The sequence below is a fragment of the Carassius carassius genome, chromosome 37 (genome assembly GCF_963082965.1).
Source record: "Carassius carassius chromosome 37, fCarCar2.1, whole genome shotgun sequence".
NCBI lineage: Eukaryota > Metazoa > Chordata > Actinopteri > Cypriniformes > Cyprinidae > Carassius > Carassius carassius.
This window is the reverse complement of record NC_081791.1, coordinates 11,193,683-11,215,470: the sequence shown is the minus strand read 5'-3', so window position 1 is coordinate 11,215,470 and position 21,788 is coordinate 11,193,683. Positions and strand designations below refer to the sequence as shown.

The 21,788-nt window shown below is 37.7% G+C and overlaps 2 protein-coding genes and 1 long non-coding RNA gene across 5 annotated transcripts in view; all 3 read right to left on the bottom strand.

Moving 5' to 3' along the window:
- Positions 1-4,349, bottom strand: part of LOC132117995 (laminin subunit alpha-5-like) — a 77,919-nt gene extending 73,570 nt beyond the window's left edge. For both annotated transcript variants that reach the window (XM_059527446.1, XM_059527447.1), the window contains exons 1-2: positions 3,890-4,349; positions 1,908-2,060 (exon numbers count right to left, since the gene is read on the bottom strand). In XM_059527446.1, the coding sequence (XP_059383429.1) occupies positions 1,908-2,060; positions 3,890-4,135 (399 nt within the window). In that variant the 5' untranslated portion in view covers positions 4,136-4,349. The remainder of the gene's footprint in view (positions 1-1,907; positions 2,061-3,889) is intronic.
- Positions 4,350-6,431: 2,082 nt separating this feature from the next.
- On the bottom strand, positions 6,432-7,976 carry LOC132117997 (uncharacterized). The gene is made up of 3 exons (XR_009425870.1): positions 7,169-7,976; positions 6,531-6,842; positions 6,432-6,490 (listed from the first exon to the last, which is right to left on the bottom strand). It is a non-coding gene; the product is annotated as an uncharacterized LOC132117997 (long non-coding RNA).
- Positions 7,977-13,737: 5,761 nt separating this feature from the next.
- LOC132117994 (microtubule-associated protein RP/EB family member 1-like) lies at positions 13,738-21,711 on the bottom strand. 2 transcript variants are annotated; one of them, XM_059527444.1, is made up of 7 exons: positions 21,602-21,711; positions 20,464-20,587; positions 19,959-20,104; positions 19,554-19,752; positions 17,627-17,733; positions 17,302-17,454; positions 13,738-15,692 (listed from the first exon to the last, which is right to left on the bottom strand). In XM_059527444.1, exons 2-7 carry the CDS (start codon positions 20,582-20,584, stop codon positions 15,642-15,644), a joined length of 777 nt encoding a protein of 258 aa, XP_059383427.1. In that variant the 5' UTR covers positions 20,585-20,587; positions 21,602-21,711; the 3' UTR covers positions 13,738-15,641. The 2 variants fall into 2 exon arrangements, with proteins under 2 accessions (XP_059383427.1, XP_059383428.1); XM_059527445.1 differs by lacking the exon at positions 21,602-21,711 and adding an exon at positions 21,340-21,538.
- Between the last annotated feature and the right edge of the window lie 77 nt (positions 21,712-21,788).

Genomic DNA, 21,788 nt, shown 5'->3' with positions numbered 1-21,788 from the left:
TTTCAAACCATGTGGAATGATACTCATCTAAGATATCTAACATCTGTTTTAAACTTAAGACACACTATAATGGGTGAGAAATCTACTTGGCCCGAGCAAACATGTATTAACCATTATTTGTTCATTAGTAACTACATAGCAAAATGCAACAAAATAACCCGCTCAGATCACATAGGAATGACTTGTCAGCCACCTAAAATAACTGGGCAACTCAGATTTTCTACAGATGAAGATTTGATGGCATTAATATATGTAGAACATCTCTCTCACTCTCTCTGCTCAGTGATGCATGTATAAAAGCTCATGTATTGCTTTTTAACAAGCTGATTTAAGTGGCACTGAAAAAACACCAGCCACATAAAAGAACTCAGCACAAAGCCAGTCACTGCTCTCTGCCTCCATTCAGAGAGAGAGAGAGAGGGAGAGAGGGAGGGGGAGGGAGAGAGAGATTGAGAGAGAAAAGAAAGTAGTACAGGGCTTAGTCTGTCACATATTACAGCCATGTAAATGAGACCAAAACTACATAGCCAGGTTATACATACAGCAATACTGCTCTGAGCGACAAGAATAGATATAGAACAGATACTCAACCGATCAAATTTTTGAATTAAATAAATGTATATTTTTATTCAGCAAGGGTGCATTTGAATTTGACTTAATGAAAATAAATGTGATAGTAAATGCAACTTTCTATTCATGAAAGAAGCCTGTGGGAAATAAATGAAGCAGCACAACTGTTTTCATCTTTGATAACAATAAGAAATGTTTCTTGAGCAGTAAATCAGTATATTAGAATGATTTCTGAAGGATCATGTGATACTGAAGACTGGAGTAATGGTGCTAAAAATCACAGGAATAAATTAGCATTTAAAATATATTCAAATAGAAAACAGTTATTTTAAATTGCAGTTATAGTTGACAATACTGTATTACTGTTATTACTGTATTTTTGATGAAATAATGCAGCTTTGGAGAACATAAGAGAAAAATGTACAAATCACCAGACTTCCACAATGGTAGTTTCTAAACAATACATTTTTTGATCTTGTATCACTTTGTTAACGTTTTCTGCTCACATAATAAAACAATTACTCAGAACTGAATTACAACTACATATTACTATTACATTTATTTAAATGGTGTTGTGGTTCTGCTCACTAAAATTTTTAAGAAACCTATGTTTTTTTCTGCAATTTCTACATTGATCTTCATGGAAATATTGTCAAACGGATTCAAACATGGATTAAATGCAGCTGTAATAATATGAAATGAATATTGAATAGGGAATCTTCACAAATATACAGTCATTTGGAATATAGTCATAAAAGAAGCTGTGATCCAAGCTTCTCACAGTAATGCCTTGCAGCTTGATCGCTAATTGCAGCCCATTAAATCCAGACAAACCACTTCTTGAGACACGAGGCTAGACTGTGTCTAAAGAGTCTGGAACTCAATAGAGAAAACTATAGTTGGCAGTAAATTGCCTCCCTTCCTCTTTTTCTCATTGAAGCAGCATATCAGCTATATACAGCAGTGCTGACTCTTTATGTAGAAGCCACTGGGAATGCTGGGGGAGGGCATGAGTAATGTTAGTTTTCCATGACAGTTTAGAAAGTAATAATCTTGAATGGCCCCTGGCTGTTCTGCTATTCAAAAACCTTTAATACACAAGACCAAGACGTGAAGTGTTCAGAGCAAAAAAAACTCCAGACTTGAGTATGAATGGATGAGATTCAACTTAGGGTCCACCCTTGAAATTCTACACTCATGTGCAATCCACAAAAGCGCCTGCTGTAGCCGAGTATCAGATGACTCTACTGTACGCTGAATAATCTGAACACGATATGTGTGTGTGGGTGGAGGTGTGGCAGAGAGATGACAAATGCAAGAATGCATCAGTAATATACCTGTCCTAAGTCCAGAGTGACGTTGACCTCGTTGTATTTTACACTGCGGGAGAGCGGAGGGCTTTGCCACCATCGCTCGGTGCCGTCGATGGCGTTGTTGATGGGATGCGCTCTGTTAGTGTCTTCTGATGTGCAGATGTCACAGTACTGGCCCTGATGACACAGGAAGTTCAATTAAACTGTAAATTAAATTCCTGGCATAATACTTTACACAAAATAAGATTTGTGGACATTTTCAACCAATCATGACAACAATACATCAAATGATGATTGGATAATAAACTAAAGAGTTATAACTGAACACTGATACCTGTAAAAAGTTAGAAACTGAAATTCAGCACCAAATTTTTGGGCATGTTTGCACCGCTACCTGATTTGCATCATTCTTTGAGTGACTGCAGAAAGCATGTGCAAATAAATGACTGTTTAAAAATGAAAAACCTTCTTTGCAAATCCCCCCTTTATTTCCTAAACCTTTTATCTGTTTATTTCTGCTAACATAGACTGTAGGACAACATGAGAACTTATTTTTTATGGTAAGCTGAGTTGTAGAAACTGACTGAAAAAGATAAAACTTTAGTTTGCTACATAAATGCAGTTGAAACGGTGGTCAGCAAATAGTTTTATGCACTTGTTGCTCAGCTGGATTTGTAGGGGTTTACTCTGCAGGACATTTTACTGAAACATCGGAAGAAACCAAGCAATGCACTCCCTTCATTATCCAACTTCTGGCAACCCAAACCCATTTTTATCATTATTTATAGCTATTTATACTTGGCAAGGAAAAAATATTAATTTGTAACAGTATAAATAAACTAACAGGAGTGAAATCAATCAGAAATTCGCCAAATTGTGTTAAGACCACCCATGTGTGAACGTTTCAGAGCTGGACGAGATAAGATTTCCTTTGACTAGCAATTAATTTGCCTTTACCTACAGCAACATGACTATCGTTGCTGCTACTACTGTAAAACAATCATAAATTAAAATGGGATCTCCTTCAAAATGGTGCTTCCGAAAGTCTTTCATTTCACTAGTTTTACTGTAGTACATCATACACATCTAAAATAATATTTAAAATAACATAATTGTTCCATCTACATTTAGCATTTTAATTCAAGATGGTAGAATTAAACACCCTAAACAAGTGCACATCACTTTTTTACTGCATAAAATAATAACAGAAACTATGGTTGGTTACAGTATAACTATGGATAAGCTAAATTTGGATAGTGATGAGTATTAAATGATTGTGACTTAGTTAAAGGCGGTAAAAATGGACTGCAGGCATGTGTCTTGAGAAGATAAACCACGGGAGATGCCTGCTACAACTGATCAGGTTGCAACATTTTATTAACATATTCTTTGAAGTGTGCAGATCTGTGTGTCTGTCTGCCTCAAGGTCTTATGAGATGCCACACATTCCTCTGGGAAAATCCCAGTAGCAGTGCTACACGGGGGTTGTGTTTTACTCTTTACAATCTTTAAACATTTCACTCACTCGCCAACAAGCCAAGTCGAGTCTCCTAAGCCTGCTGCTTATGAAGCTTCAGTGGTGGTCTCTTATGAGGAACCATAGCACCTTATAGGGGTCCCTGGCCTTTTCACCTTAAGCAGGTGCTCTCAAAAAAAGATCAAGACATTGCACAGTTTCTCAGCCGCAAAGCACTGTCCTAACTTTATAAAAAAAATTAATAGATAATAATAATTACGATGTTTTTGTACAGGGTACTCCTAAATCCAATATATATGCTAAAAAGAAATATGGTAATAAATCTTTTGGATGTGCTCCAGGGTCAATTATGGTAATTCAGCACTGTGGCAGCATCTGTTATGTAGCCATAAAGTGCATTTCACAAAGATAAATACAGTCTAATATTAGCTATAAGTTAACTAAAACAAACTAACAAACATCAAAATACTCTTTTATCCATTTTTAGTCATGTAAACCTTAGAAAAGTAAGTATTTCGCACATCTTTACCTGAATAGTCTGGCTTGGGTCCCCTGAAACGGGGCCCCCGACCAGTTTGCAGTACAGGTCTTGAATCGGCTGCTGGCTCTCGTCCACTCCGCAGGTTGCCGTGGCCGTGATTTTAGTCCCCTCCGCTAGATTAAAATACGGTGGGTGCAGACTGAATCCGTTCACACCGTTGAAGGGCAAGTCCTGCGCCGTTAAAGGGTCAGCGAGCAGCAGCGACAGAAACAGCAGCTGTGGTCCCCTCGCCATCTTTACCTGTGCCCCACACTCAACACTGTTACAGCCGTCACAACGTCCACGGAGCGCTTGCTGTGGGATCGGTCACGCGCATTTGGAGAGGCACGGGACACAGAAAGTATTGTTGGTTTCTCTGTGTGTGTGTGATGCACAGTAATAGATACGCAGCTCGGTGGGCACCTTCTCTCTCGGTCTCTGTGCTGTTCAGAGGGCAGTGCACTGTGTGTGTGTGTGTGTGAGAGAGAGAGAGGGAGTTCAGAGAGGGCAGTGTGTGTGTGTGTGTGTGTGGGTTGGGTTGAGAGAGGGCAGTGCAGTGCGTGTACAGTCCTGTCTCTCTCTCTCTCAAACTATTGAGGACCCTAATCCTGCGCGTTTATAAAACGAAGAAATACACATTCTGTCATTTACCCACCCTTGTTGTTCCGTATGGCTTGCATGCTTCTTTGGGACAAAAATGATACATTTCTCACTCTTTTGGACATTGAATGGACAAAATAACGCCATAAATTATTATAAAGTCGTGATCTACACGACTCGTGCGCTATATATTACTTACGTACATTTAGTAAAGACATTAGATAACTTTCTGTGTGGAAAAGACGTTAAATCTCCTCGATCTCAAATGTGCGCTAGACCATGTCCGATTCACGGACCGAGTCGATTCTTTAATCTGAATGATTCGTTAACGGATCCAAGTGACTCGGTTCTCCCATTCAATCACGACAGCGGCTGTTGCACTGTGAAACAGTGAAAACATCATATATTCTAAGAAATTGATTTATCAATCGGTGGGAATCTTAACTGAAGAGACAAACTGACCAACAGGAAGGAATGGATGTAATGAATGTGTATTTTTCAAGAATTGTATTGGCATTCACTGTTATTTTTTATAAACAGTAAAGATTAGTGAAAATTGTTTCTACTAATTTACTTAAAAGTATAGTAAACCCAGAATTATGTCATCATAATTTACATTATTACATCAGTAGCCCCTCTTTTTAACCCCTGACTCTTGTTTTTCTGCAGAACTCAAAAGAAGATACTTTGAAGAACGCTTGTAATCAAAATCAACAGTTTTGTCAAGTGTAGACCACATAAAGGGAGTACATGATATTCATTTTTGGGTAAACTCTCTCTTTAATTAGGATGATACACACTTTACATTTCAAACATACTGGAGACAGCCACGTAGAATTAAATGAGTAAATAAAAATTAATAAATAGTCTTTCAAACAACGTATGCTTTAATACAATATAATTTCATTCAGTTTGGTGCATTCAGTTAGACCTTTAGTGAAAGATACTTGTGCATTATGTGCTCTTTACAGGTGCAGAAGTGAAAGCTCCCAAGCAAATAACTCGCTGGACTAAGATGCGGAAAAACATGCGCACAATGAGCAACAACCAAGAACAGTATTCACTGATAAAATTATTCATAGTTCATAATTCAACAGTTAGGTAATAATTATTTAAATTATTTTACCAAGTAAATGTTTCATTCCAAGCACTTTTTACCATTTTGTTTTTCAAAACACCTTTTACATTAATGTTTTAACCTTTATTTATTAACTGTTATGGTCCAAGTGTACATATAAATGCATACAGTACAGACCAAAAGTTTGGACACACCTTCTCATTCAAAGAGTTTTCTTTATTTTCATGACTATGAAAATTGTAGAGTCCCACTGAAGGCATCAAGGGCTATTTGACCAAGAAGGAGAGTGATGGGGTGCTGCGCCAGATGACCTGGCCTCCACAGTCACCGGACCTGAACCCAATCGAGATGGTTTAGGGGTGAGCTGGACCGCAGACTGAAGGCAAAAGGGCCAACAAGTGCTAAGCATCTCTCGGGGAACTCCTTCAAGACTGTTGGAAGACCATTTCAGGTGACTACCTCTTGAAGCTCATCAAGAGAATGCCAAGAGTGTGCAAAGCAGTAATCAAAGCAAAAGGTGGCTACTTTGAAGAACCTACAATGTTTCACATTTTTTTGTTATGTATATAATTCCATATATAATTCCACGTGTGTTGATTCATAGTTCTGATGCCTTCAGTGTGACTCTACAATTTTCATAGTCATGAAAATAAAGAAAACTCTTTGAAGGAGAAGGTGTGTCCAAACTTTTGGTCTGTACTGTATATATATATATATATATATATACATAAATTTATGTCTGCCTGCAACATAAGTCCCAAGTTTGACCGATTTCTGAATAGCTTTAGCTGCTTTTCTGTGGTGTTATGAATAGCACAGCCAAAAGAAAGATCATCTTGTTTCGATGATATAGTCCTGTATCCGGTGAAATACTGTTTGGCTTTATCTTATTTTCTGTACTTAAAAAAAAGCTCTCAGAGCCTCTGCACATACTTTAAAAGGACATTTGATTATGAACAGTATTGTATGAACAATACATGCTATTCTTTTTAAGAGCTGCAAAGGTTAAAAGTCTCCAATCAGTGCGGTATAAATCAAATGTTGTCACAGCAGACAAGTAACATTTGTAAATGGCGAGCAGAGACCCATCAGAGCATGCAGTATACATCGTCCAACAGTGAGATTTCCCACCAGAGCTCGCTCACATTCCTCCACACCTCAGGCTTTCATTTCCCCGTCTGCAGAACCTGAGGTTTAATTAAATGGCAGCGCTCCAGAGAACAAAGTGAAAGAGAGAGAGGGAGGAGAGGAGCAGGTGTTTTCTTCACCCATCGTTTTGGCCACCTGAAAAACAGCTGGCATGAAGTCACCCCTCTGACTCATAAAACACACAAACACTCACTCTTATTCAATGCTGCAGAACAATAAGCAGAAACAAGTCAAATTTTGGGCAAAATAAAAACTGTCTTCATTTCTTCAACCTCATTCATTTCAAACTGGTGTTTTGTGTGTGTGTGTGTGTGTGTGTGTGCGTGTAACATAAGACATGATGTGCTCACATTAAACGGCAACGAATGGCTGTCAAACTAAGGATAAGATGGCAGCCAGATGTCTGAAGACATTTAGTAACTCTCTATTAATAAAAACAGACAAACATGGCTTGTACTCACCTCCCCTGCTGATTCATGTCACGTTAATGAATGAAGTTTAAGGCTGACACTGATATTTTCAACACATGTTGACCTCTGAACTTTGCTCTCAGGGGAGTATCTTAACAAACTGGCAGGGGTCAGCTCGGTGTTTGACTTTGGAAGTGTTAGAGTCCTCCTGCTAATGCAGCGAACTCTCGTTCACTCCCAAACAGCAACACATTGCACACGGCAGACCTAAATGAAAGAAGAGAGAGACAGATCTCACAGCAGAAGGATGAAGGAAATGCCATCCGGCTGTCACATACTTCCTTTATGGATAAAAGGGAGTCAACTCGCAAGACAAGAGATGAAAGAGAGAGGGGGTTTTCTTCTTTTTGTCCGAAGTGTCTGTGTCAGTGTATTAATCTCTAGTCTTCTTGACCGAGGTCTTGGTGACCTTCTGGTTGCCAGGGATTTCTTTTAAAGAGCGTGAATGATGTGTGGTAACACGCCGTTACACCCTCACACACTCAGAGCAATGCAATGCAAATCAATCGCTAACCTTTATATAATGTTTTTTTTACTGGATTTTTGGTTGGTATTCAGTGTATATCTGTTAAAATAAACCTACCATAAAAATGACAGACCCTTCATTTCTTTGTAAGCAGGCAAACTTACAAAATCAGCAGGGGATCAAATAATTATTTACCCCGCTGTACTTCAAACACAGACGTGACCAGACAGGCCTGATCTTAACTGTGATGTGGTTCTTAGCTCTTTTTCACCTGTCCAAGCTGGACTCTTCACTCTTCAGTGTGAGTCATAGTTTTGTGCACATGAGAGATGAAAATAATAACAACGGTTTAAGAAAAAGAAAAAAAGTTGACTCCCTTTTATCCAGGGGAGTGATTCTTGACAATGCAAAACTATTTATTGCATGTGATTTCTAGGTAGTTGCTTATATGCCCAAATCAAAAGAATATGAAAGGAAATGCCTTAGAGTGAAAAATAAACCAGTGGAAAGAGGAAACTGACAACGCACTAAACAAATGGTCAGCTTTTGAAATTGGTCATTTAAAAAAAAAAAAAAAAAATTTGACGAGTCAATTACAAGATTATTAAAAAAAATTAGATTTGCATTTTTTTTTTAGTTGCAAATACAAGATATGAAGTCACATTCACAAGAAAGTCACAACAGTGAGAAATAGTCATAATTGATATTGAAGAGATATGAAGATACTATGGTATATAAAGTTGCAATTATGAGAGACAAATGCAATTATGAGAGATAAAATTACAATGATAAGAAATCACAGACATACAGATGCAATTATGACAAGTAGAACAACTGTGAAAAAAATAGACATAACGGAGATATGAAGTCACTATGATGTATACAGAATTGTGATATAAAGTACAGTCTTAAACATGAGAAACGGTTTCAATTTTTGAGATATAGTTATATTATGGTGATATATTACTAATGATGGTATTTTCATTCAATTTTCAATATGGAATTATATTCATAACTCTGCTTTACAATTAATGATATATTTCTAACTAGAACTTGTACTCTTTATACTCTAGTGGAAAAGAGCCTCTGTGATATTCTGATACAGAAAGTCTATGAGATTTGTTCAGCTGTTTAGTTTCAACAAACACCACTAACAGATTATGAGATAGTGAGGAGCATGCTGATGTGAAAGAGACAAAAGCACACTCAACTCTGGTCTTCCCCCAACACAAACATGAGGTGTCAAGACCCCTCAATCCACACGTTAATAATTACAGCACTACATCTCAACACCGCCGCATTAAAACAGACAAAGAGAGAGATAGCCTGCTCTGAACATCCACCAGCACCTGCAGCACGAACAATAAAGAGCAGAAAATCCTCTTGAAACCATTAACTTATTAATGGAAATACAACCCGAATTCCGGAAAAGTTGGGACATTTTTTAAATTTTAATAAAATGAAAACTAAAAGACTTTCAAATCACAATATTTTATTCACAATAGAACATAGATAACATAGCAAATGTTTAAACTGAGAAAGTTTACAATTTTATGCACAAAATGAGCTCATTTCAATTTTGATTTCTGCTACAGGTCTCAAAATAGTTGGGACGGGGCATGTTTACCATGGTGTAGCATCTCCTTTTCTTTTCAAAACAGTTTGAAGACGTCTGGGCATTGAGGCTATGAGTTGCTGGAGTTTTGCTGTTGGAATTTGGTCCCATTCTTGCCTTATATAGATTTCCAGCTGCTGAAGAGTTCGTGGTCGTCTTTGACGTATTTTTCGTTTAATGATGCGCCAAATGTTCTCTATAGGTGAAAGATCTGGACTGCAGGCAGGCCAGGTTAGCACCCGGACTCTTCTACGACGAAGCCATGCTGTTGTTATAGCTGCAGTATGTGGTTTTGCATTGTCCTGCTGAAATAAACAAGGCCTTCCCTGAAATAGACGTTGTTTGGAGGGAAGCATATGTTGCTCTAAAAACTTTATATACCTTTCAGCATTCACAGAGCCTTCCAAAACATGCAAGCTGCCCATACCGTATGCACTTATGCACCCCCATACCATCAGAGATGCTGGCTTTTGAACTGAACGTTGATAACATGCTGGAAGGTCTCCCTCCTCTTTAGCCCGGAGGACACGGCGTCCGTGATTTCCAACAAGAATGTCAAATTTGGACTCGTCTGACCATAAAACACTATTCCACTTTGAAATAGTCCATTTTAAATGAGCCTTGACCCACAGGACACGACGGCGCTTCTGGACCATGTTCACATATGGCTTCCTTTTTGCATGATAGAGCTTTAGTTGGCATCTGCTGATGGCACGGCGGATTGTGTTTACCGACAGTGGTTTCTGAAAGTGTTCCTGGGCCCATTTAGTAATGTCATTGACACAATCATGCCGATGAGTGATGCAGTGTCGTCTGAGAGCCCGAAGACCACGGGCATCCAATAAAGGTCTCCGGCCTTGTCCCTTACGCACAGAGATTTCTCCAGTTTCTCTGAATCTTTTGATGATGTTATGCACTGTAGATGATGAGATTTGCAAAGCCTTTGCAATTTGACATTGAGGAACATTGTTTTTAAAGTTTTCAACAATTTTTTTACGCAGTCTTTCACAGATTGGAGAGCCTCTGCCCATCTTTACTTCTGAGAGACTCTGCTTCTCTAAGACAAAGCTTTTATAGCTAATCATGTTACAGACCTGATATCAATTATCTTAATTAATCACTAGATGTTCTCCCAGCTGAATCTTTTCAAAACTGCTTGCTTTTTTAGCCATTTGTTGCCCCCGTGCCAACTTTTTTGAGACCTGTAGCAGGCATTACATTTTAAATGAGCTAATTAAGTGGATAAAAGTGTCAAATTTCTCAGTTTAAACATTTGCTACGTTATCTATGTTCTATTGTGAATAAAATATTGGCTCATGTGATTTGAAATTCCTTTAGTTTTCATTTTATTAAAATTTAAAAAACGTCCCAACTTTTCCGGAATTCGGGTTGTAGCTAAAGATAGGACCTCCGATTATTTGGGCCCTAGCGAAGACACGAGTGAGGAGTGCGGCATTAAAGTTTCAACATCAAACTTAGTTCCAGTTGAAACAGATGGAGTTTAAGTCCTTATACCGGAGCCAAACAGACATGATGGGTACTAGATTCATCTTTCCAGAAGCCTAAGCCTTTTTTTAGCAAACAGCGAATCGCTGGCACCCATGGCATTTATAATCCAAACTAATTTCATCACAGATACTGTGTATACATAGCCTTCAGGCATATAGTTCATATGTAGTAGTATTATACTGGCATCCAGCCCAGACAGGTTATTGTGTTAGCATGTGAGCGTCACGTCTGACTGGATGGCAAGTTCATACAGGTTCGTAGCATCTTTCACACTCCTTCAAATGGCTGATTTAACAAAACAGTGCTTCCTCTTGCTCTTCCCACAGTTTTGTTAAGATCACACGCTTTGAAGATCAGTCTGCATGAAAGGAGAAAATCAGAGCGCTAACTGCGGATAAGGAACAAAAGGCCGGAGGTCTCGCTTAGTGAGCAGTGAAGCATTTCAGGCAGACAGACAACACCATCGCCCTTATAATGATGAGAGAGAGTGTATATCTCGCAAAGAAGACACACACACATTCGACATGTGATAAACCAGTATGGATTTCCACACTCACATAAAGTGATCAGCATTGGCAAGTGACTGGTGTTTTCAGACACAAGATGATGATGTTGAAGGGTTATAAAGGTTGCAGCTCCTTTGTCATGAGTATAATGCATAAATTAATTGGGCAGAATAAAAAACCCTGTTTAGGGGTCAGCCTTCACTGAATCACTGGAGCCATTGATGATGTGTAACCGCAGACTCTTACATCATTAACGATGGTCTGTTCATGGTGATGCTGTTCCATTTGTTCACATATAACTACTATATTGGTTAACATGACCAAGGCATTTAATTATAGAAGGCTAAATGTTAATGTCACCATACTGTCCAAGTCCAAGGTTGTATCTGTTAATATTATTGAGGTATTAACCCACATTTACTGATGGAACCTTATTGTAAATTAAGAAATTAGGACGATAACGCTGTGTACTATTATGCACCGACGCCAAAGCTCTTTAAACTTTGTTCGATTCTGATTGGCTGTCAGTGGGGTTTTTTTAGCGCTCTGACTTTATTTATAAAAATCTTTTATCAGAGATGGTCTTATTTTCTTTTACATTAGTTGAAAAAATAATCATTATGAAAGTGACCCCTGCGATATTGTTCCTCTTTGTCATTACTGGACTATTCTTACATAATTAGAATTATTATTTTTTCTGCTTCAGGGTAATAAGAAAGTTTAGCATAAAGTCACATTTTGAGACATACACCATTTTTTTTTTATATATATATAAAGATGTAAATGCATAACATAAATCATCTGGGCACCTTTGGAACACTTGCACTAGAAATCTTGCATTCAAAATACAGAAATAAATAGTATAGACTGACAGGTTAAGTTTAGAATGATCACTACATGATTTTAGGATGTTGTGAATCTCCATAAAATGAATGAATCCAGTCATTATATCATTGAACATTTGAGATCTTTGTCGTTTTGAGGACAGGCCATAGGCATTTTGTGACCTCTGTAATTGAAGGGAGATAAATAAGCTCTCTAAGAAAAGCTGGTGTCCAGCACTGACAAAGCACTGAGAGACAAGTTTAAACGATGGGAGACAGAAAACCCAAAATTACAGCATGTCTTTCTGATCAACAACAGACTATCGACAAGCAGCTGAGACACTCACAAATATACAGGCACTGTCAAAAACATGCATTGAGTCAATGTAAAATCTTCCACATTGTACTTCCATTAAACACTTTCTGTTCATTTATGCAAAGCGGAAATAAAATAAATATTAGATGAAAAATGTAAATTATAAATGAAATTTAGAAATACTGCATTGGCATATACATTTTAATAAATATTAAGCTAAATTAATAAAACTATAGTTGAAAAAAAAAGAATGTTAATACCACTAAAATTTTTAAACTGAAAATATGCACATAAAGCTAATAAATATACATTTAATATTTAATAATACTAAAATCACATTGGATTTTTACTTTGTATTACAATAATCTTAGAAGGAATCTACATTTATATAGCCCTAAATAAAAACTAAAACAGAGATTTTCTTATAATGGCAACTTGAGAAGCTCAGTTGCTCAGCAAATAATTTTACAGTTGTTTGCCATTTGACCATTGATTTATGAGATCATATGACCAGTTACACATTAAAAACACATTTCAGAGGTTGTTTTAAACTAAATCCTTATTATCGGAGTAAAATGTATACAAAAGTCTGAAAGCAAGTTAAAATGATTTTATTTTGCTTTTTTGTCTAAAGAACTTGAAATAAAGGTCTTAGTATTTAGTATGTCCCAATATTTCCAAACTGAAATTAGACTTGCAATCTCTGATTTTCATGCGGTATCTCACTGTATACATTATCAAGGGGAAAGCGTCATGGTACAAAACGTATTACATATTAAAAGTAAAAAGGTTTTCTATGACATGTAAGAACAGGAAGTAACTCAAGTAACCAGATTTTCTTCCAAACTATATTACAGCAACTCAACTTCAGCATTCCTCCAAAACAAACATGTTGTTAGACAGAGGCACATCTGTTTCAGAGGTGTGTGAAACACAGTTTTTACAGTTCCACACTGAGAAGAAAAGCTGTAATAAACCTCCTCAACTAATGACTGCTTTAAAGCACAAGCCTGTTCACTTATTTGACTATATTCAGTCCCATGGTCTTAACTTTTGATAAGCATTGATCAGTAACGCCACCTAGTGGTGATGTTTCCTGACTGACAGAACAATAAATCAACAAAAACACAAGCTATACACAAGAGAAGGGACATTCTACACAGTACAGAGCAACATGACCAATGTACAGACTCAGGTATTATTTCAAATCATTTATTTTATATACCATACTTCATAGTTTTGAGGACTTTACTATTGTTCAAAAATGTGGGAAACTGTAGGCCATTCAATTCCTCATCAACAGAAATGAAGACACCAACAGAAAGACATGTATATACTGTTTTATTGTAAGAAATGGACTTCAGTTAAAAATGTGGAACTCTAAACAGCCTGCAAGTACAAAATCAGGGAGAGAGACAGTTTTGTCGTGGTGCGTGGCCCACGATGTACTGAGTACCTTCGCTACAGATTGTTCTTAAAGGCCACAGAGCATTTACAGAAAGGAAGGAAGGGTCAATCACTGCCTTTAACAGACATTACCTGCTTCCAAACTACTTCCGTCCACATTTTTACTTGCATCCACCTTGTGCCAATATTTAACAGTTTGGCTTATGTGAAATTACAATGGCATATTTGTCAATGCAAGCGTCACTTGTTTTCCTTTTGTCTCCTATTTAGATCAGATCCAGCGCTGTTATATTAAACCAACCACAGCAATATTTCTAATCCAGTGAACCCAAACATCCAGCAAAAAGGCTTGTCTAGCTCAAACAGGCAAGTTCTTAAGGGTCAAGGTATTCGATAGCACCAATAACAACTCTGATTGCCGGTTTTGCATGTGCTATTGATGTAAAATGCAACATTGAGAACTACACACAGAAAAACTCCTATCGATTGAGAATGACCGGTGCACATGAAAACAATGAAGCTACACATCGGAGAAAGTCAGAGCTGGCACAGTGATCTAAAGTCAGAATCATGTTGAATCTCAAAAAAAACAAGACAAATGAGGTGAGCGAGCATTGCCTGGAAAGATCAAATTCAGAGTGAGAAGTAAAGCTTTCATCTACATAGCTCATTTAGTCGATATTTTTAGTGTTTCTGCATTCGTATCATCGGCTTGACATGGTTATTTGGGGAATGGGCTTGAAAGAGTGCAATATTTTAAAATAACTCGAAAGATTTCACGTTCTCATCTTGTGTATTTAAAAGATTTGGGTCTGAGATAACCAATATTCTGCTGCTGCCGTTACGTCTACAAATAATAATTAAAAGAAACAAAAGAAAACGTAAATGTAAAACTTTGAATAACAAACATTTGCCAAAAGAGACAGTACAGGAAAGGATAGAAAAATGCATTAAATATTAAGGCAGTAAAAGAGGAAGAAAACGGGCAGTGTTTGTCTTGTCAACTCAAATTGTGGCCGACGTAGTGGCTACTAACTTCATCCAACGGTTTCAAATAAAAGCAATAAAATTATAACAAAGACATTTAAACTCATGCAACCGTGGCACCACAGTACATCGGCGTCCTGTAGGCCAAAGTGCACGACTGAGTGTTAGTACGTGCGTCGACTTCACTACATCCATAACACAAAGACAAACGTCAGACTGGGTCTACTCCCTCCAGACAGTCTGTATAAGGCACAGTCACTGAGGATAGACTGGAGCGCTGGAGACTGCTACCTGCCTTACGCTAGAGCAAGCACCAAAACCATGAGTGGAAACTAGGAAGAGAGAGGCTTTTTGCAATCAACTAACACACGTTTTATCATTCCGTCCCTCGGTTTTGTGTCAGTAAGGTACGGTTCGGAGTAAGACGTGATCACAGATATGTACCACAGCAGTGAGGGGGAGACGCCACCTATCAATCACTACAGAGCATGTGTCCAAGACGTTTCAGAGACATTTAAGATAAATACAACTGCAGGTGTCTGAAGTTGCTGAAAGAGGAAAGCAATGTTAGATCGTATATTACAGACGGGAAACAATCTTCCTCGGAGAGAAACATGGAGTATCGTGGCAGCCAGAGGTCTGAGGGCATTAAAACGGTTCTTTCTTCATGAAGAGTGTCTATGCATGCTTTAGCAGACGCAATGGGGTTCAGCATGGAGTTTGTTCAGAAGTCCAAATGCGTAATATGATGTGTGGATGGCGGGTAGTGACTGTGTGGAGAGGACAGGGAATGGAAAGGTGAGAGGAAGATAAAACTGCAGCAAGTCACGAGCATTAGAACTCTTCCTGGTCCTCTGACTCAGCGTCTGGTATGACAAACCCCTCCTGAGAGAGCGAGAGCGAGCAGAAGAGAGAGAGAGAGAGAGAAAGAGACAGAGAGAAATGGAGTCATCTGAGAAGAAAAATCTTGCCATTTAAAGAGTGTTCCACTGTTTTCCACTGCAGGAAACATTCCCCAGAACAGCAGTAGTAAATTAATGTGTCTAATGTGGATCTGCAACACTTTCTCCAGACTGCTACTTGGGAATTCTGTGATGTCCATTTTTATTTAATCTTTAGAGGCTTTCACGAACATATCTGAGCTTTTTTTAATTAATGTAAAGCTGTAATATACAAAAAAAATAAATAACTTGACACTGGAGGCTTTCATTCGTGAAACGAACAAATCATGACTGACTTCTAATAGCTCATTTCACCAATTCTTATTTCTTTTTCTCATATTGTGCCAATCCCTTCTGACTTCTGCTCATTTTAACCATACAGTGGTGGCCAAAATTATAACAACACTAGTATCTTCAAACAGCTAAAAATGGTTTTAAGTCAGTTATTTCTATGTTTTGCTGTAGTGTCAGTAGGAAACATCAGTTTACATTTCCAAACATTCATTTTGCCATTAATTGTAATAATCCAGTGAGATTTTTGTCTGACAGCAGCCAGTAATCCACACAGAGATCTGATCTCATCATCATCAGTCTGTCTGGAATAACATGAAGAAACAGAACAAACTGAGACAGACTTAATCCAGAAGAACTGTGGCAATGTCTCCAAGACACTTCAAGAGATATACCTGCAAAGCTAGCTGAAAAACAATGTGCAAGTGCACTGAGAGCAAAAGCTGCTTTAAATGCAAAGGTTGGTCACACCAAATGTTGATTTAATTTAGTTAACAGAAGTTAATTGATAAAGAATCTATTTATGACATTATTTTTGACAGCATCCCCATTTTTACACAAGTGTCTAACACTTTTAACAGTACTGTATCTTTGCAGGTAGGTCTCTTGAAGCATCATTGCCACAGTTCTGATCATTTTGGCCTCCACTGTAAATGGAGAATCATGAAAGATTTCTGTCCCTCCATTTAAACTTTGCCACCAAGCACATCCAATATGGCAAACAGAAACTCAAACTTGCTTTGCTCGTCATCCAAGACCTATTGAGGTTGTAGTACAGTTATGCTTTGCTCTATCATATTTGATGAGCTTTTTTGTATTTGCATTGATCAATGTTCATGCATGAATAAATGGCCAAATTAAATCTGTTCATAATATAAAATGAGCATGCCTATTCAGAAGACTTGGATTAATCAGACTTTTAAGATGTCTTTATTATGAAGCATCTAAGTTTTGGCGGAATTGACTTTTACTGAAGGGGCAGAAATTGCTCAGGTTTGATAAAAATATCTAAATTAAAGTCTTATGGCTTGTGAGAATAGGTATGGCTTAAGGGTGAAAGAAGTTTCATTTCTGGGTGACTATCCCTTGAAGTCTAAGATGATGCAATATTGGCCAGAGAACATAACATATATTAACTGAAAAGGTCATGATCAAGTCATGAAATTCATTGGTCAATAATTCTGGGAACACTGTTAATTCCTAATATGGTCAGTAGTGACAAATCTTTCTCTTTGGTGAGACTGTAGTTGTGTTTGACTCACGTCTGTGGCATAGAGAATATCAACAATCCTCTGCAGGGTGGGGTCTCCCTCCCCCTCCTTCTCTTGACAGATCAGCTCAATGTTCCTCAGTTTGCCAAAGTAAAAGTCCCGCTCCTTCTCCATGTCCTGGATTGTAGACTTCAAGATGTTTAACTGAAAGTCACCCAACAAACATTTTAGTCAAAAACCCTAAAGTACACTTACGTTTTTATGCATACGTTAAGTTACTAAGTACTATGCTGATGACAAAGATTCAAGTTTTACAGTGCACGTTGTGTGCCTTTGCTTGTTTCATACAAAAAAAGTGAGAGATAGTATGACAAACCTCTTGAATAAGCTCCGCCCTCTCCTCATCACCACCAGCACCAGGTCTCCGTGCAGAGCCAGGTGCCATCTTGGGTGTTACCTTTGCAACCACTGCTCTCTGTGGTGCTGTTGGGAACAAGCAATAAGTAGTAAGATACCAACAAACTAGTTTGAAATACAGGAAATAGAGACAATTAGTTAATAATCTTCTAACAGTACAACAACATCACTGGACCTGTTACTGAAATGCACTGAAGTACAAGTCATTGTGTTGATAATAAAGTATTTAACTGCAGTGAAGTCAAGCACACCCTGTTTCTCTCCTTGAATATCAAGCTTCATTTAGAAACATGACAGATTATGGAAGTAAGATGGTTTGGGAAGACCATTTCATTCTGCTTTTATGCCCATCTATGCCTACATATTAAAATGACTAACAGTCTAAAAGCATATCAGACTCATCACATGTTCCCTTCTCAGAAGAGTTTCTGTCCAGCACTTTCCATGTGTGTGGGTTAGTTAACCTGACACTTAAAACTATTTAATGTTATGAATTTACTAGAATGACTACAACAATGTCAACTTCTCCAGAATCTAAAACCATGTGTATTTCATAGCTGACACCTCTCATCGTTTATAGTGCCTAGACTACAGTGAGCAGACGGTGACTATTCAGTAAAGACTGAGATGTATCAGCAGAAACGGGACAAGACTAAAACTGTTACATAAACTAAAGTGTACAAACTACTTTCAAAGTGATCCACCACTTGAGTTCCCTTACAGATACTGAAGACATTTAAAAGCCCAAAAACCCAAGCCACATTTTAAGCAGCTGGCATGGCAGTCTTAACAGAAGAAGACTGATGGACTGCAGTAAGCCAATGAACACAGACGTATTTGGCAAGTCAAAACAAGGGCAAGAACAGAATGATCAGTTCATGTGTATCTTACCGAAGAATTCATGTAAGTGCACGAGAACAATGTCTGGTGGTTATCAATACACTATTGTGAGTAAGTTTTGTTTTTAATGATTTTGACAGAAGTCTCTTATGCTCACCCAGGCTACATGTATTTGCTCAAAACTACAGTAATAAAAAAAAGCATTCTAATAATAAATGTTTTCTACTTTAATATATTAAAAAAAAAAGAAATTTATTCCAGTGATGGCAAAGCTGTCATACGATCCTTCAGAAACATTCTAACATGCTAATTTGCAGCTCAAGAAACATTGCTTCCTGTTGCAACCATGCACTTGAACTTTAGGTTGCAGATTCCAGGATAAGCACAATTATCATTTTGATGAAAAGTACACAAGTTCGCTTTATTATGCTACATGAAGCTCATGCTCAGGACTGTTTGCCAGAGGCTATGAAATACAGGTAATGTTGTAAATAATGTTGAGCTTCTTGTACAGAATTGCTTTATAAAAGTCTTAATATTGCGCTGCCTGATATGCCTTTTTTTTATTTCGAAGTGACAGTAGCCATTGACTTGCATTTTATGAATCACCAAGGACCACAGTTTTAGCTATAAAAAAAAAGTCTTCTTTACTGTTCTACTGAAAAAAAAGAAAAAAAAAAGAATCACCTACAACTTGAATGGCATGAGGGTGAGTAAATTAAAATCAAATTGTGCGCTGACATGATGTTGTGTTATGGGTGTCCCGAGTTCAAATCCCAGCTGGAGGACCTCTCCTGATCCCACCCCCCTCCCTCTTCACTTCCTGTCTCCCCTACACTGTCCTATCGTAATAAGACAAAAAATGCCAAATTAAACCTTAAAAAAAAAAAAAAAACTTCAATATTACCGATCACAAACTGACGAATGCTACTGTATTTTTGTATATCTGACCCGTTTGGGCAGATGAGTAAAACATTAAAATGTGTTTAATCCTAAATGCTGAGATCAAACTATGATGTGCAAACAACTGGTGCAATGTAACCAACCTGCATTCATGATCTTCCTGGGCTTGCTGAGGGCAGGCATGGTTGGGTTGGGTAAAGGCATGGTGTCCTGGCCTTGTCGCGCTTCCACTGGGTCATAGTCTTTTCCATCATAATTGGCATCAAAGAACTTCTTAAACCACTGAACAAATTCAAAATTGTCTTGAAATTTGCCCTTCACCAACTTGTCAACCAGGATAATCTGAAGGGGAAAACAGATTCAAATATTATTTCACAGATTTATTAGCGTCACGGTTTTGTTGACAAGTTATATATAACAAATAATCTATATAACTTTTCTGATAAAATGGAAATTAATAAACCTAAAGTGGCGTGTTAATGTTAATCTCTAAAAAGTTTTGTTCAACTTGACCAGACAAACACTGCTAAAGAAATTAAACAACTCACTTTGTCAACGCCCATCCTCTTGAAGGCGGCCTGCAATATCTTAAAATTGTGAATGTATTCATGCTCTAACTTTGCACCAAATTTTACTTTCTTCAACGGTATGCAGCCTGGAAACAACATGTCCATGAACTGACAGTAGGCTGCACCTGTAAAGAAAATCAGGTTACAAACATAATAAATTGATGAATTGACAAAATGCTTCCATTCCTCCAAAACATATTTATTATTATAAGGTGAATCAGTGCACACCAATTTCTTAAGCGGCGTTGGTTCTGGAAGTATTTTCTCCATTCATTTTATCACAGAGATTTTAAAGAAGTCTTTGAAATAACAATATAAGTCAGAAACCAAACCAACCAGCTATTTCCTTAAATTTCCATAAATTTTCTTATGAAAGGAATTGAAATTTTACTTTCAGAACCCTGCTGTCGCATTCTGTACAAAAACAGATCACATACATTCTTACATTCATACACTCTTTACTACAAAGCCGCATACATCTCACCTGAACATAAAAGCTCGATCTTGGTGAAGTTCATCTGTAGAGACTCGTTGATCCACGCGAGCATGTCATGGCGACTCAGATTGTCGCTAGTCACTGAAGTGGAATAAACGTTCACAGCCATGTCCTAGAATGAAGCAAGAGATAAATGAGACATCATGATGAGGAACCATGTGCTGCTGACGCAGACTGAAAATGAATAGTGCTGAATCTAGGGCATATAATATCAGGCTATTATTGATCAGCATAATATTATAATAATATAAGACTTACTCTGTCGCAATTTTACTATAAAGGGTGCTCAATTATTGTCATACCTTAAACGTGACAGAGTATAAAGAAACATAAGCACTGCAATAAACGCATCACATGGCTGAATCCTAAGGGAGTGTTTCACGGATGTTAGTTAAATCTCACATTTCCTCTTCTATACGTCTATCCAAAACCAACAAATAGACAAAACACACGATTCTTGATTTTAATAAATAAATAGTCTTTCCTGTCGACAAAACACTTCATAGTGTAATGTAAACTATGAAGAAGAATGGAGCAGTAATAAATATATCGTAAAAGCTAGAGTCTGAAGAAGATGCTGAGAAAGACATGTCAGTCACTTCGTCTGTGCCTTAAAACCTAACAAGTTGTCATACCTAGAGGGCATTCTATTCTTAGTCAGTTTAATTATAAGCACGTTAGACGCACAAAATGCTTTCTTCTTAGGCAGCTCGCAGGGTTTTGAGGCAAACACCGCCTCAGCTTCTTTACATCCGGGCCTCGACTAACACACTATAGCCCTTATAACAGACGTGTTACAGATAACGTTATTTATTCAAACAAAAAGGCTCAAATGAATATACGTATTAAACCACAAACACCGACCTCACAGACCAGATTACCGACAAAATATAAGACACGTCTAGCTAATTCTGTGTCCCATAAAACATCCGCAGCAGCTTCCGTTAGCGGCCGGGGCTAACCGTTCATGTCAGAGCACTCGTACAAAATAAACCATTCACAGAGGGTATATAACGCGTAAACGACGTTGTCGCAACATAACATATCTCTCTGCGTCATTTGTTTACAGAATAAACCAAAATGAAGAATATCTAACGGTATTTGGTGTGTCTCAGCCGAGTTTTACCTCTTGTCCGCCGGCGCCTCTTTCTATCAGATCATGCGTCGATTTGTTCTTCGGGCGTCTTACGTCATCACGTACAGATACGCAGGGAAAAGTGACATTATACTTGGCAAAATAAGAGTCTTTCCGTCTCATCGCTTTTATTTGGTAATATATCGAAGGAATTGTATTTATGTTAAAATGTGATTTT

What these genes read in the sequence shown, in the direction of transcription:
- LOC132117994 (XM_059527444.1), bottom strand. Translation starts at nt 20,584, where the DNA reads ATGGCTGTGAACGTTTATTCCACTTCAGTGACTAGCGACAATCTGAGT. An exon ending in GATCGAGCTTTTATGTTCAG is followed by an intron (nt 20,105 to 20,463) that starts GTGAGATGTATG and finishes TTTTCTTTACAG; the next exon opens with GTGCAGCCTACTGTCAGTTC. An exon ending in GGGCGGAGCTTATTCAAGAG is followed by an intron (nt 17,455 to 17,626) that starts GTTTGTCATACT and finishes GGTGACTTTCAG; the next exon opens with TTAAACATCTTGAAGTCTAC.